We start from the raw sequence: 12,793 nt of genomic DNA on the forward strand, positions 1-12,793 counted from the left end.
AGAAAGACTAAGAACACACGCAATACAGCTTGCAGGAGAGAGAAAGACTAAAAATGCAGGTAGAGAAAGACTAAAAACGCAAGCAAGACAGCTTGTAGGAGAGAGAAAAACTGAAAACGCATGCAGGACAGCTTGCAGGAGAGAGAAAGACTAAAAATGCAGGCAGCAGGACTATGATGACGTGGCAGGCTGTACGGTAGCAGGTCTGCACAGGAACAGCAGTTTCCTGGCTGGAATCAGCTCCAAAGTGCGTGAAGAGGGCTGGAAATTAGGCGTCAATTGATGGAGACAACAATGGACAGCTTTGGCTGAGATGTCCTCCACGAACGGAGTGTGTGCAGCAAGCTGAAACACTTGAAATATGCAAAAACGAGATTTTGATGCAGCGGAAAAAGAAGAGAAGTGGATGCCGAACCCGCCACCGGTCTTTGCCTTCACTGGAGTGGAGGATCTTCGCTGTTGGGTGAGTAGATCCAGTTTTGATACCATGTCAAAAGATGATGTACTAGCGAGATAGTAGGGTTGGCGGGGAGGAACATGGAGTGAACTTGGCAAACATGGAAAAGAGAAGAAACTCTGATGAATGGAATGATGAAGTTCTGAATCATGGAGTGAATGTGATACAAGGGAACAAGGGTACCGTAGCACAAGGAAGATGATGAAGACAGCCACGAACCACGAACCGCAATGTCCTCCTGAAGGGGTGTGAGGGTAGTGGAGAGGCTGGAGAGAAGAGGTGACGGACCGAATGAATCAACCGTGAGGAATGAATGAGAGAGTGGCCTATAAATAGGCACAGTCAATCTAGGATGGCGCCCCTTTTTAGGGCTACAAACCCTAAATGCAAAACGTAGAAACACAAAAACGCAAACTGCGGGTGAAGGGTTTCTCAACACAAGGAAGGTAGAATGTTCTCGTCATAATCAAACACATATAGAAGAGTTTCTACATACCGATTATGTGTTGGTGCCCCGTGCTATGGCAGCTAGGGAACCCACATTCGTTGGAGAGGCACTACAACATGATTATAGGCATAGGGCCATGGAACATGAGTTGGAGGCTATTGAATAGAATGGCACATGGGAATTGGTGCATAGACTTGTTAAACACATGATGATTGGAGTAAAGTGGGTCTTTAAGACCAAGTACTATAGCAATAGAACTTTGGACAAACACAATGCCCACTTGGTGGCCAAAGGATTTGCTCACAAAGCTATGGCCGTGATTTAGATATTGCTTGCCATTGCCAGCCATAGGAGATGGCTGGTCATGAAGTGACTTAGTGCGAATGCACTAAGGGCACTTTGGGGTTATGACAACGAAATCCTATTTGTAGAGCTCATGGCCCTATTGTGCACATTTATTGTGTGATCACCACTCTTGGACTCTTGGTCCAATTGTTGACGCATCCGTACACAGGGATGGTGTGGGTTGGTGGTATGGGATGCCAACCCTTGGAACGTAGTTGTGACTCGTAGCACTGCTAGCTTCTAGGCTCGGGGGTGAGCTTGTTTGGCTCTATGACTGGGAGGTGAGTTTGATGTCTAGTCCCTTTTATTTGTGGATATGGCTTGTGTCGTGTCTTGTGTGCAGGTTGGATCCTGGGCTGATGCTCCATTGGTATCAAAGTGTCAACATACAATTGGATGCGAGATCCGATGACATCCACAAAACCATTTTTGCTCACGGAACCGTGATGGTTTAGGCCTAATAGATATGCCTTTATCTCGTCTAGGGTGGTATGGGACATTGCTAGCGAGTTGGGGGTTGCACGGGAGACACGTGTTGCAGGGGGTGGCTATGATGACAAGGTACGTTTTTTGTTCGATACTTGCGCTCGGGTTTTTCTTAGTGGGATGATGCTTGTGCGCAAGAATTTCGGTGGTTTTGATGGTTGGAGTTTGAGGACGTGCCACTCTAGGGCTATGGGAGACCATCATTGGAAGCTGAATTCTTGTAGCCCGAATAAACATCAGTATTTTGATTGATTGTGATTTTTGTTAGTTTAATATTTAATGTTAATTTTATCATTATTTTAATGTTAATGTGACGCAAAAATGTATTGTCTTTTTGATATTTAATATACTAAGTTAATGCTATTATTAATTTTAATACTAACACAGTGTTTGGACAAACGCTATTGTCAATTTGATGTTTGTGTTAAGGAGAGAGAAACACTCAAAACAAGTTGGAGAGAGAAAGACTTGTAAACAGTTGGGGTGTGAACAACTAGGAGGCAGTTTGCTATCGAGGAGAGAGAAGCTCTTTAGAAAGAGAGAGAAAGGTGCAATAGTAAGAGAATCTCTCGTCTCTATTCATGAAGGGGCGGAGAGAGAGAGAGAGAGAGAGAGAGAGAGAGAGAGAGAGAGAGAGATTTTTGTTCTTGTGTGCTCATATTGATAGAGAGTGAGAGAGTGATCAATCAGTTTGAATGATTTCACACAATGGGATAAGGCAGCCACAAATAAGATGATGGTGTAGAATGGGATAGAGTAGCTGCAAATAAGGCAAATGGGGCAGTTGTAGATTGGTGGATGGACCACACAATGGGCAAGCAGACATCTCATGGCCATGTAACCACCCTTGAATAGTATTCATTGTTCGTAGAGGGGAGCTTGTGTTGTGATGTGGAAGGTAGGTTTGGCAGCAAATCTTTTAATGTCACGATTCAATTTATTTATCTTGGAAAGAAAGAGAGATGGAAGCTTCGTTATAATTTTTTTCTCCTCTTTTTCTTTTAAAAAAACTTCTTTATTTCAACTTTTAAATTTTTACCAAGTTGCCTCATTCTTACACCAACAAAAAAAGGGACCGAATAGATTTGCATTAAATGCACTCTGTTTATAATCTTGTTATTTTGAGTGCCATTTCTCTCTCTCAATCTTAATCAATACTTATTCTTGAGTTTTTTCCAAATCCTCTTATTCTCTCTCGCTTTATACATTCAGTCTCATCATCAGGACTTCTTTCGAATTCGAACACACGCATGAGCAATATCTCCAAGCTTCTTCTTTCATCAAATTTGATGGAGATTTGTCGCTAGTGGCGATTCTCTAGGGCTTACCCAGTAACATGGTGAATCATGATAACTTTCTGAATCGTACATCCTCGGCGCTGGTGATGCTTCATTCAAATTTATGCCCTATGTCCTATCAACTTTTGATGGTAAGATAGAGGTCTATCATGATGGTGATAGGTGATGAGAATTAGTGTTTGGTTTAGAAGAGGGAGCCTAAGAAATGGCTACCACATCCAAGGAACATAGTAGGCACGTAAATTACCCAATCTTTATGTGGGGATATTGGGCTTTTACAAGGCTAGTAATTGGAATGAATACATTTTAAATTCCTTAATGAGGATCCATTGGTGGGTAAATCTGGTGCCAATAGCTCAAATCAAGGACATGCAACGGCAATTAGCTGAGTTGTGTACTTCCTATTTCCCATTTGTGCCCCTAGCCATGAGGATGTTGCCTCTTCAGATCCAACCTGATCCCTTTAAAGGGAAGAAAAAGGAATGCGATGAGACGAATATTGATTCATGACTATCAAATGGATGGCGTAGTTTGATTTGTATTAATTTGATGATGTTCAACGTATTGGGTTGGTATAAATCATGCTACAATTGAAGGCATCTGCTTGGTGGGTGGGCCTATGTTCCAAGCCGAAAACGTGGTAGATTTTCAATTTGCTTTTTGGAGCCGGATTGAAATTTCAGTAAATTATTTGAGTTAGATATAGGGAAGGAGAGATTGGATATATATTCATAGGAGTTTAAAGATTTGTTACATAAAATAAAAGCCTTGGATGATCCTCAAGCACTGCTTTGCATACAATATCTTTTTGGATTGCCGTCAAATGACAAGACTAGAACAGGGGGCTTCCATCGAGCCACCTCTATCTTTAAGTCAAAGCCTCGGCAACAACTTGTCAACCGTCTTTGGAGTTGCATAAGAAGAAAGATGGTAAGTGCAAGGTCACTTGTAGGGAGGATCACTCAAAGGGTTCTTGTTTTGCTTACATCAAATGGGTCACTTTCGTGGCAATCAAGAGCGCTCCAAGTATAAGAAAGCAAAGTCTACTTCTAAGACTTTGGTGAACACTGTTGAAGCTCCAAGTATCCCTTTTGAGTTTTTATTCAAAGATTGTTTTGTTAATGTGAGTAGTTGTAATGGTTGTTCCATTAATAAAGCTATATTTGAACCACATGACCTTGTGAAGGTCACTGGGTATATAAATGGCCAAGAAGTCATAGCTTTGTTTGATAATGGCTATACTCACAAATTTCTTTTTTCTTGATTGGTGCATAAATTGTAGCTCCACATGATACCTGTTGATTGAGTTTGTCGTGCCCATTTTGTAGAGGGTCCTACTGTGGATCACTGGGATAAGGTGGTACTCACTTTGGATCTTTTGATCCAGCAGTATCGTTAGCTTATGGAGTTTTGACTTATGAGTCTTGACCATGTTGATGTCATTCTTATCATGCCATGGTTTTTTTGTGAATATTTTTCTTTGTACATAAACTACAAAGCTCATGTACTTTTTTTTGAACTTGATGGTCGTTTCCATGTGATCGAGGGCTGTTTACTCTCTAAGATTACATAAAATAATGTGTACGATTTTAGTATTGGAATTTGGTGAACATTTTTCTGATCCAAATATTACTACTAATACTTTTTTAAATTGAAAAAGTAGAATCATTTTATTCACAAACGTAATTGAATTTCTTATAGTATTAATGTTAATGTGAATTTAAATGTGAGTGAATATTTTTCCGTGTTAGGGCAGCTGAATCCTATACACTGGGATGGTGTGGGTTAGTAGTATGGGAAGCCGACCCTTGGGATATGGTTGTGACTTAGAGTGATACTAGCTCCTAGGCTTGGGGGTGAGCCCATTATGGTTGGGAGGTGAGTTTGATGTGGAGTCCCTTTTATTTGTAGATATGGCTTGTGTTGTGTCTCATGTATATGCTGGATCCTAGGGGGATGTTTCTTTTGACCTTGTTATATTTTATCTTGTAGGTACAAGAGACACTTCTTTGGTGTTGCATGGATGGACAAATTTTGACTTGATTGGTGATGTTGATCTTTGTAGATTGACTCCAGTTACTGCTGCTTATTTGGTGCAGGTGCTCTCTCTTCGAGTACCAAGAAGCAACTGGCGTTGGCCCTATCTTCTATATAGGCTGAGTACCAAGCAGCATTGACTACCATGTGCGAGGTTGTGTGGCTTTGGAGATCGTTGGGAGAGCTAAGCTGTCCTCAGAGCCATGCTGCCCGCCCCTCTCTTGTGTGACAATTAGAGTTTCATAGCCATTGGGAAGAACCTTTGTTTTGTGCATGGATGAAGGGCATAGAGATCTTGTAGCATTTCATTCGGGAGAAGATCTTGGATGGCATAGTCATTGTGGAGTGTGGCAATACCAAATAAAACTTTGTGGGTCTCTTCACCAAATCCCTTCTTTGGGCCATTCTATGCCAGCACTCTATATCCTTGAGCTCCTGCTGCATCTAGGATTTAAGAGTGGGTGTTAGAGGTAACCTCTTGGATGGGTAGGTAGGCTGGGCAAGCACTGTGGGTAGGTGGGTACTCACATCAGGTTGGGCAGGCAGTACAGACTGTGTCTAGGCAGGTGGGCAGAATCATGGGCAGATTGGACAGAAAGTGACCTGTTGGACAGGCCCGCCACATCACCAGCAGCAGTGGGCCAGCATTTATGGCCGAGCTGCTCCCATTTTTGATGCCCTGCTCCCTAGTTATTGGTGTCAGCCAGGATGTGGTCTCATCATTGATTGTACTTGGAGTGTGGTTATAAGCTGGTGTATACCGACACAGCAGCCTCTTGTACAGTCAAGATTATTCAATGTACAGCATTCTCTTTTCTGAGCTCTCTCTCTCTCTCTCGATGGAACAACACTACACATGGTTCAACCCTAGTATAGCCCCATCGTATAGTTATTTTCAGTATTGTTTCATAGGCCACCCACTTACTTGTAATGTTATCTTTACCTTACTGATGAGATGACATTAGACATGGATGTACTCTGGATTTTGTCTCATAGGCCACATTGACCTTATGTAGACGTTAATATATCTTTCTTTTTTTGTTTCTTTCTCTCTTTGTGCCACCATCTATTTCATTCAGCCTGTGCATCTGCTTCTGCAATGCTGCACTCTGACAAACACTGTGCTAGAGACAAGTGTAGGCTGATTCAAGACCAAGGCACATGGGAATTATTGGCATTGAAAGAGTGCTGGTTTGTGACAGCAGGTCACTTGCTTTTTGTGTAAGATTTGAATAATGATAAAGAAATATGGTAAGGGGCCCAACTTTGGGGCCTATCGTGTGTCATCTACCATGCAAGAACATTCTAACTTTCTTGTTCAGTGAGTCTTTTGTTTATTTGTTGATTTATTCCATGTGTGCAAGTTAGTTTATGTTCAATGCCTTATAACTTACACTCAAACATAAGGCTAGCTTGACAGAGCAATGTGGCCTATTCTTCCTGTGTAAATAGATTAATGATGTGCAGAGAGACACTTTTACTCAGACAATGATTTGCATAACCTTGACAATGGGTGTAAAGAGCAGCGATTGCATGAAAACAAGTGATAAGAGTAGGTGGGCTTGTTAGTCACACTAAGGTAACATGTGAAAGGCTCAAAATGTATGACAAAAATATATTTGTGAAGGGGCACCAATAAGCAGCATTAGAAAAATTGCTCACTTGGAATGTTAATATATAGAGGAGTTCTTCAGCCTTTGGACTCTCTTATTGCATGCAGAAAATAGGAGGAAACAGATTATTGAGGTTGTACAATATATTGAGGAAAGGTTGAAAGAGCTAGATGAGGAAAAAGAGGAGTTAAAGAAATATCAGCAACTTGACAAGCAACGGAGGTCATTGGAGTACACCATATTTGAAAAGGAGCTTCATGATGCAAGGCAGAAGCTTGAAGAGGTGCTGTTCAAGTCCTGGGCTTATTTTACTGCATGTGGTGTTTCTGAGACTTTTGCTTTACTTCATTTAAAATCAAATTACTTGTTGGTTTCTTGTGCAGGTTGAAGAAGCTCGTGCCAAGGTGTCAGAGAAATCAAGTGCCATGTACAACAGTGTGCTGGAATCACACGAGCGACTAAAGACAATGGAAAAAGATCTGAAGAGCATCAACAAAGAACTCCAGGGGTTGCAGAAGGAAAAAGAAGTAGCAGATAAGCAAAAAACAGATGCTTTGAAGGCATACACAAAAATTGAGCTGGATGTGAAAGACATTCGGGAAAAGATGAAAACTGAAGCTCGAACTAAGGTTGGTGATCACATTTTTTGCAACTCAGTTCAGGATTTGGGGATTTTCTCTCGGTGTATCTGAAGTCCTCGTCTTATGTGTGTTACCTGTTTGCATGTTTCTCATCTTATCAAATGTCATGCTCCTTGAAGCAAGGTTCCACTATCTACTTTGTGAAGTCCTTCCATGCAAACTTTATTCTACGTAGAACCTTCACTGAGCTTTCTGAATTGCAAAATTCAGTAATAAGCGCAACTAAGAACAATATCTATGATGGATGAACAGAATGAAGCCCTTCTCAAATCAGCCTTTCTGGCAAAATTTTCTTGAGTTGCAAGTAGTGAACTACACAAGAAAGCTAGGAACATGCTGAGTGTGCTGGAAACCATCCTGAAAAGACCACAAAGACTAGAAATTTTCATCTTGAGTTACAGATGACATGCTGCAGGAGTGAGGCACCAGTATAATGTGCCTATCCAGGTGCATGCTGAGGAGATGGTTGGATTGTCCTTTGTGCACTGAGAAATTCTGCTTCTGCAACATGACTTGCCTCATGAGGGTCTTTTATGGACTATCCATTTGCCAATGTAAAAGAGGATGGAGTCATATGGACCGCCTGAACATTTGTTTCAATTCTTAACATGTCATATGCATGTTAGGGACGTGAAGTTAACGAGCTAGGGTTTTCTAGCAGATGCTTATCCTATGTGTTTGTCTTTTATCTTTCAGGGAAGAGAATGCCAGTAGGGAAGGCTGCATCAACTGAGCACTCTCTGGAGTAGATGCAGAAGTGCTAGGAGCTAAGGTTGGTAGTTTAGAGAAGCCCTAGTGCTTCAGGACACAGGTATAGCCCATCTGCATGCAAAATCTGGAGGCTCTAGCAGCTATGTCATGGCCTGATGGAAGGCTGTTGAGTCTCTGGGTTCTTCACATGAGTATTGTGGTTGGGTAGCCAGCATGTCTGCACCAAATATCTATCTCTCATGCTGGTTGTGGTGAGAGTTTGCTGTGTTTTCTGCTGTTTCAGAACTTTGGTTCTCAGGGTGGACTGTGGTCTTTTTAGGGGTATTAGAGCAACTTTCAGAAGGAAGTCCTTTTGCTCAGATTGTTCCATGTTTTTTTCTGGTTATGGCTATGTTTTATGTGTGTGTTTTTGTTTTTTTGTTTTTTTTTTTTTGGGGGGGGGGGGGGGGGAAAGAGAGGGAGGGAGGGAGATTAATGTTTCTATCTAAATGTGCAATAAGTGTAGACATCATCATCTGGGAAAGCCCTCAATGGATACAACTATGTATCTCTATCTCTAGCTGGTGTGACGATACTTTGGAGCTGGCCTATGGCAACTCCAATGGCCTGTAGCATGTAGCAATCCATGTACAATGGTTTAGTAATGAGCCCATCCTCAGTGAGGCTCATGAAAAGGTCTCTAAAGTGCTGCATCTTCGTGGGGAGAGAGGCCTAGGGTGCCACCCATGTGCTGTGTGCGTGCCTCTGACACAAGTCCTGCTTGATGATCATGTTCCTCTCTATTTGCAAGAGCTGGAAAAAAGGTGAATCAAGGTCATACTGGAAGGGAGGGAGGCTTGTCATGTTGATGTCATACCTAGCCAACAGTTGCTCCGCATGGAAGTACCATGAGCTTTCACATCCCTCATGGGACATGTGTCTAGAGGCCTCCAATGCCCTCCATGGTAACCTGTTAGATGTCATATCATGAACATGCTGTATAAAAGTGATGATCTGGAAAAGGGCCTCTATCTCCATGGGTGTTGCAACAAACTTTGCTCCTAAGTAGCTTGTGGGGCATTAAGGGTTTGTTGTGTATCATGCGTGCCAACAAAATAATCCAGGGCCACTCTATCTGTGTCCAAACTGATGTGGCTAGTCCAAGGGCCCAAACAACTGTTGAATACATGAGAATAGGAGTGACCATGGTGTCAAATAGCCATTGCCTAGTGTACGGCTCTTGCAAGCATGTCTAGCGGTACTGTCTCTCTAGAAGCGCCAATGACGCATATGTTTGGTGGCACTCTCTCTATGGAAATGCCAATGATGCATATCCCTTGGTGAGACAATCTTGTGCCGCTTGTGCCATGGAAAAGCGGCCTGATATAGTAGTAAAAGTGACTCCCAAGTAAACATATGAGCTCACCACCTCTACTGTCTGTCTTTCCACAATGAAGAATGATCCTGTGTGGACTTGGCGTGATGTGTGGAAGAGGAGGATCTTGGTTTTTCCAAGTTTAATTGACAATGCTCTATCTAGACAAAAGCTGTGGAGGGCTTTGAGGTGTCTCTGGAGTCCCTCGCGTGTCTTTGAAATCAAAACAATATCATCATAATACAACATAATGTGGATATGAATACTTGCCAAGTTGAAGCAAGCTCCTCCTCCTACCATAATCTAAGAGGAAACATTTGGCTAAGAAACAACCAATAACCGGAAGGACTAAAAATTATAGGGATTTGATACAATATAGAACTGATATGGTCATTATCATCCCATAATCTTTGTCATGGGTCTATTGGACACACACACACACACGAGAGAGAGAGAGAGAAGGGGGGGGATGTATTAATATCTTTAAAAGGCCAAATTGGCCTCAAACAAAAATATATACATTTGGAATTCAAAGAACTATCATTATCATGTCCCCAAGTGGAGTAAAGTGACCATAATCTAAGAGCAAACATCTAGCTAGGAAACAAGAGCCAATTGGAAGAACCAAAAAACTAGGGGTGTGATACAATATGGAATCAATATGACATGCTATAGAAAAAAAATGAGTTGTATCATTTGCCTTGTGTTGAGCTAAAACACACTTTACAATTGATTAGCATTTTTAAACAGCCCCAAAACAGGCTTAATTAATGAAAAACAGAAATTTGGTGTGTGGTTTGAGAGAGTTTTAGTGGTCCCTCAAAACCCTAATTTTTGGGGGCAGCCTTCAATATCTATAAATAGATAGGTTGCTCACCATTCAGCCTCATCCTTTTGTGTAGATTTCTCACTCTACCGTGTAGATTTCAGTCATCATCAACTGCCTACCTCTGTTGTCGAGCCATCACCAACTCCAGCCCATCACTATCCAGCCCTAAGCTGCTTGTTTTCAGCCATGGCCTTGTTGTTTGGAGATCTCCATCTACTGTGTCATCGTAGCACTTCATCAGCCTGCGTTTTCAACATTTGGTGCTAGGCGACATGTTGTTGCCATCTCTTCCATTAGGTGATTCTTGTAGTACCTACATTTTTGCTGTCGAGTAGACTGTCTATGTCGATACGTCTCCTGTTGTCGCCTCAGTTCCCTGACACTCTGATGATCAACGTTTGATGTTTTCAACACTTTGATACTCTATTGGTGATCACAACACTTGGGATCCATCTCTGGTCGACGTCACTCTTCGATACTACATTGCTTTGTCCTTGGACGTTTTGTATATTCTTACATTCATTTACTTCAAAGTTTTTTCTCCTTGTGTTTGTCTCTATGTTTGAGTTTTTGCGTTTTGCGTTTTGCGTTTTGTGTTTTGCGTTTAGGGTTTGAGTTTTGCTTTGTCTTTGTCTAAGTCTTTGTGTTTTAATCTTGGTTGTACATGCTAATTTTTCTCAGTGCAAACCCTAGCATATCTTCACATGGTATGAGAGCCGGTACTCTTCTAAAGAGTATCTTGCGGTGATTGTAGACGCTAGTCTTTGTGCGAGACTCGCACATGACTCGATTCTGACTCATAATGTGCCAGGCACCTTCTTCTTTGGATCCTATGATACCCTATCAAGCTTCTCCATCGTTGGAGGCTTTTGAGAAGGCATTATGGTCTCGAGGAGGAGGTAGACACACCTTCATCTTTACCATCTTCTTCTTCTTGTTTTGGTCATCTTACAAATGAAGAGTTTGAGGAGTACTTGCGCATCACACATAGTTCGGTTTACACTCCTCCAACGAGTGCTATTGCTCCGTGTAGACCAATTGGGGAGACCGGCCATCTCCCTGATCTTGGAGGGATCACGACATTTGGCGCATCTGGTGGATCCATCTTCTTCATCACAGACATGCCGTATGTCAGGTTTGTATAGCCCTTTTGAGTCATATGAGCCAAAGCCCTCTCTTGTTTCTTCTTTTAGTGTGCAGGAGCCAGATGGTTTTCAATATGTTAGCTTTAATAGAGAAGGCTCTTGAAGTAGATACCCTTCATCAGGTATAACTCTACCATGTATTTCACTTAAGCAAATAAACCACACTTCTCAACTCCCTTTCATCCCACCACTATCTTCTCCACATTCTAATCTATTCACATCTTCATTCCAACATCTTGGATTACATTACACTTCTGCTCAAAGCACAATAGGGGTTGGATCTTTCATCTCGGCTCCAAACACTTTCTCTTTTTTCTTTCCATCATGTACCTACCCTTCATTCACTCCATCTCTTGGTGCATCGTTAGGGGAAATGCCATCCTGTAACACTATACCTTCCACATATCTCCACTTTACTACATTCTTCCACTCTGGGACTGTTGTGATGGGCATTCCTCTCACTACCCTCGAACACTCGTAAAACCCCCACATGAACTTTCAGATGCAAGCATATCCATCCTCTGCTTATGGATTGTTGTTCCATATCCCTTGGGTCACTCCTATGTAGGGATTTCCATCCTTTGTTGCCTGTGTTCTTATCCCTCTATCATGGGCTCCACAGGCAGTTAACATGCCTTTATCCAATCCGCCCTTGCTCACATTTGGATCCGTTGTGCACACTTCTTGTATGCATGGTGGGCACTCTGGGATTACTTTCCAAGTGTACTCCACTCTATCTCCCTATCTTCCTTATCCCCATTACACACCTTCTCCATCTCCTAGCACTTCCACTCTTGTTGCAACAACCAACAATGGCTTCACGGATAAGACTTGTTTTAATGGGTCAAATTTCACCACTTGGTTAAACTTCATGTAACAAGTGCTCGAATCTCAGGGACTTTGGAACCTTGTTGTTGGTATTGAGTCTATGTTGGACTCTGAATCAGCTCATCTTGATCATATCCGTCAATGGAATGCCCGCAATGCCACATCGTATGTTGAGTTAATGCTGGGGTTGCTTCTTGAGTTTCACTCTCAATTATAGCATTTTCCCCTTGCATTTAAGCGTCGGGGTCATCTCATTGATCACTTTGTGGCTTGAGATTGGACTCTACGTATCAGTCACGATTTTGAGGTTCAGCAGTTTTCCATTAAGGAAGGGGATGATTTGAAAGTCAAGTTGACTGAATATCGACGGTTGCTCGCCCAATTTGCTACTACTAGCTCCTCAAAGTCAAATGACAATCAGGTCACGTTCTTCTTGGACAAGTTGCTCCACAAATACTTCCATTTTATCCAGCACATAATCTCACTACCTAGATTAGTGACCTTCTGCGAGTTCGAGTGTCAATTCTGGCATTACATGAGGTTGCATAATCAGGTTTACAAGTCGTCCTCCACACACATTCATTTAGAGGGGCGAGCTTGG

The 12,793-nt window shown here is 42.1% G+C and overlaps 1 protein-coding gene across 1 annotated transcript in view; it reads left to right on the forward strand.

Moving 5' to 3' along the window:
* Nucleotides 1–12,793, forward strand: part of TTN7 (Structural maintenance of chromosomes (SMC) family protein) — a 92,028-nt gene that overhangs the window by 50,381 nt on the left and 28,854 nt on the right. The window contains exons 9-10 of the mRNA XM_087678520.1: nucleotides 6,792–6,967; nucleotides 7,068–7,313. Of these exons, the coding sequence (XP_087534646.1) occupies nucleotides 6,792–6,967; nucleotides 7,068–7,313 (422 nt within the window). The remainder of the gene's footprint in view (nucleotides 1–6,791; nucleotides 6,968–7,067; nucleotides 7,314–12,793) is intronic.

The sequence above is a fragment of the Lygodium microphyllum genome, chromosome 5 (assembly GCF_053477565.2).
Source record: "Lygodium microphyllum isolate KBCC chromosome 5, Lygodium_microphyllum_v1.1.10, whole genome shotgun sequence".
Classification (NCBI taxonomy): Eukaryota; Viridiplantae; Streptophyta; class Polypodiopsida; order Schizaeales; family Lygodiaceae; genus Lygodium; species Lygodium microphyllum.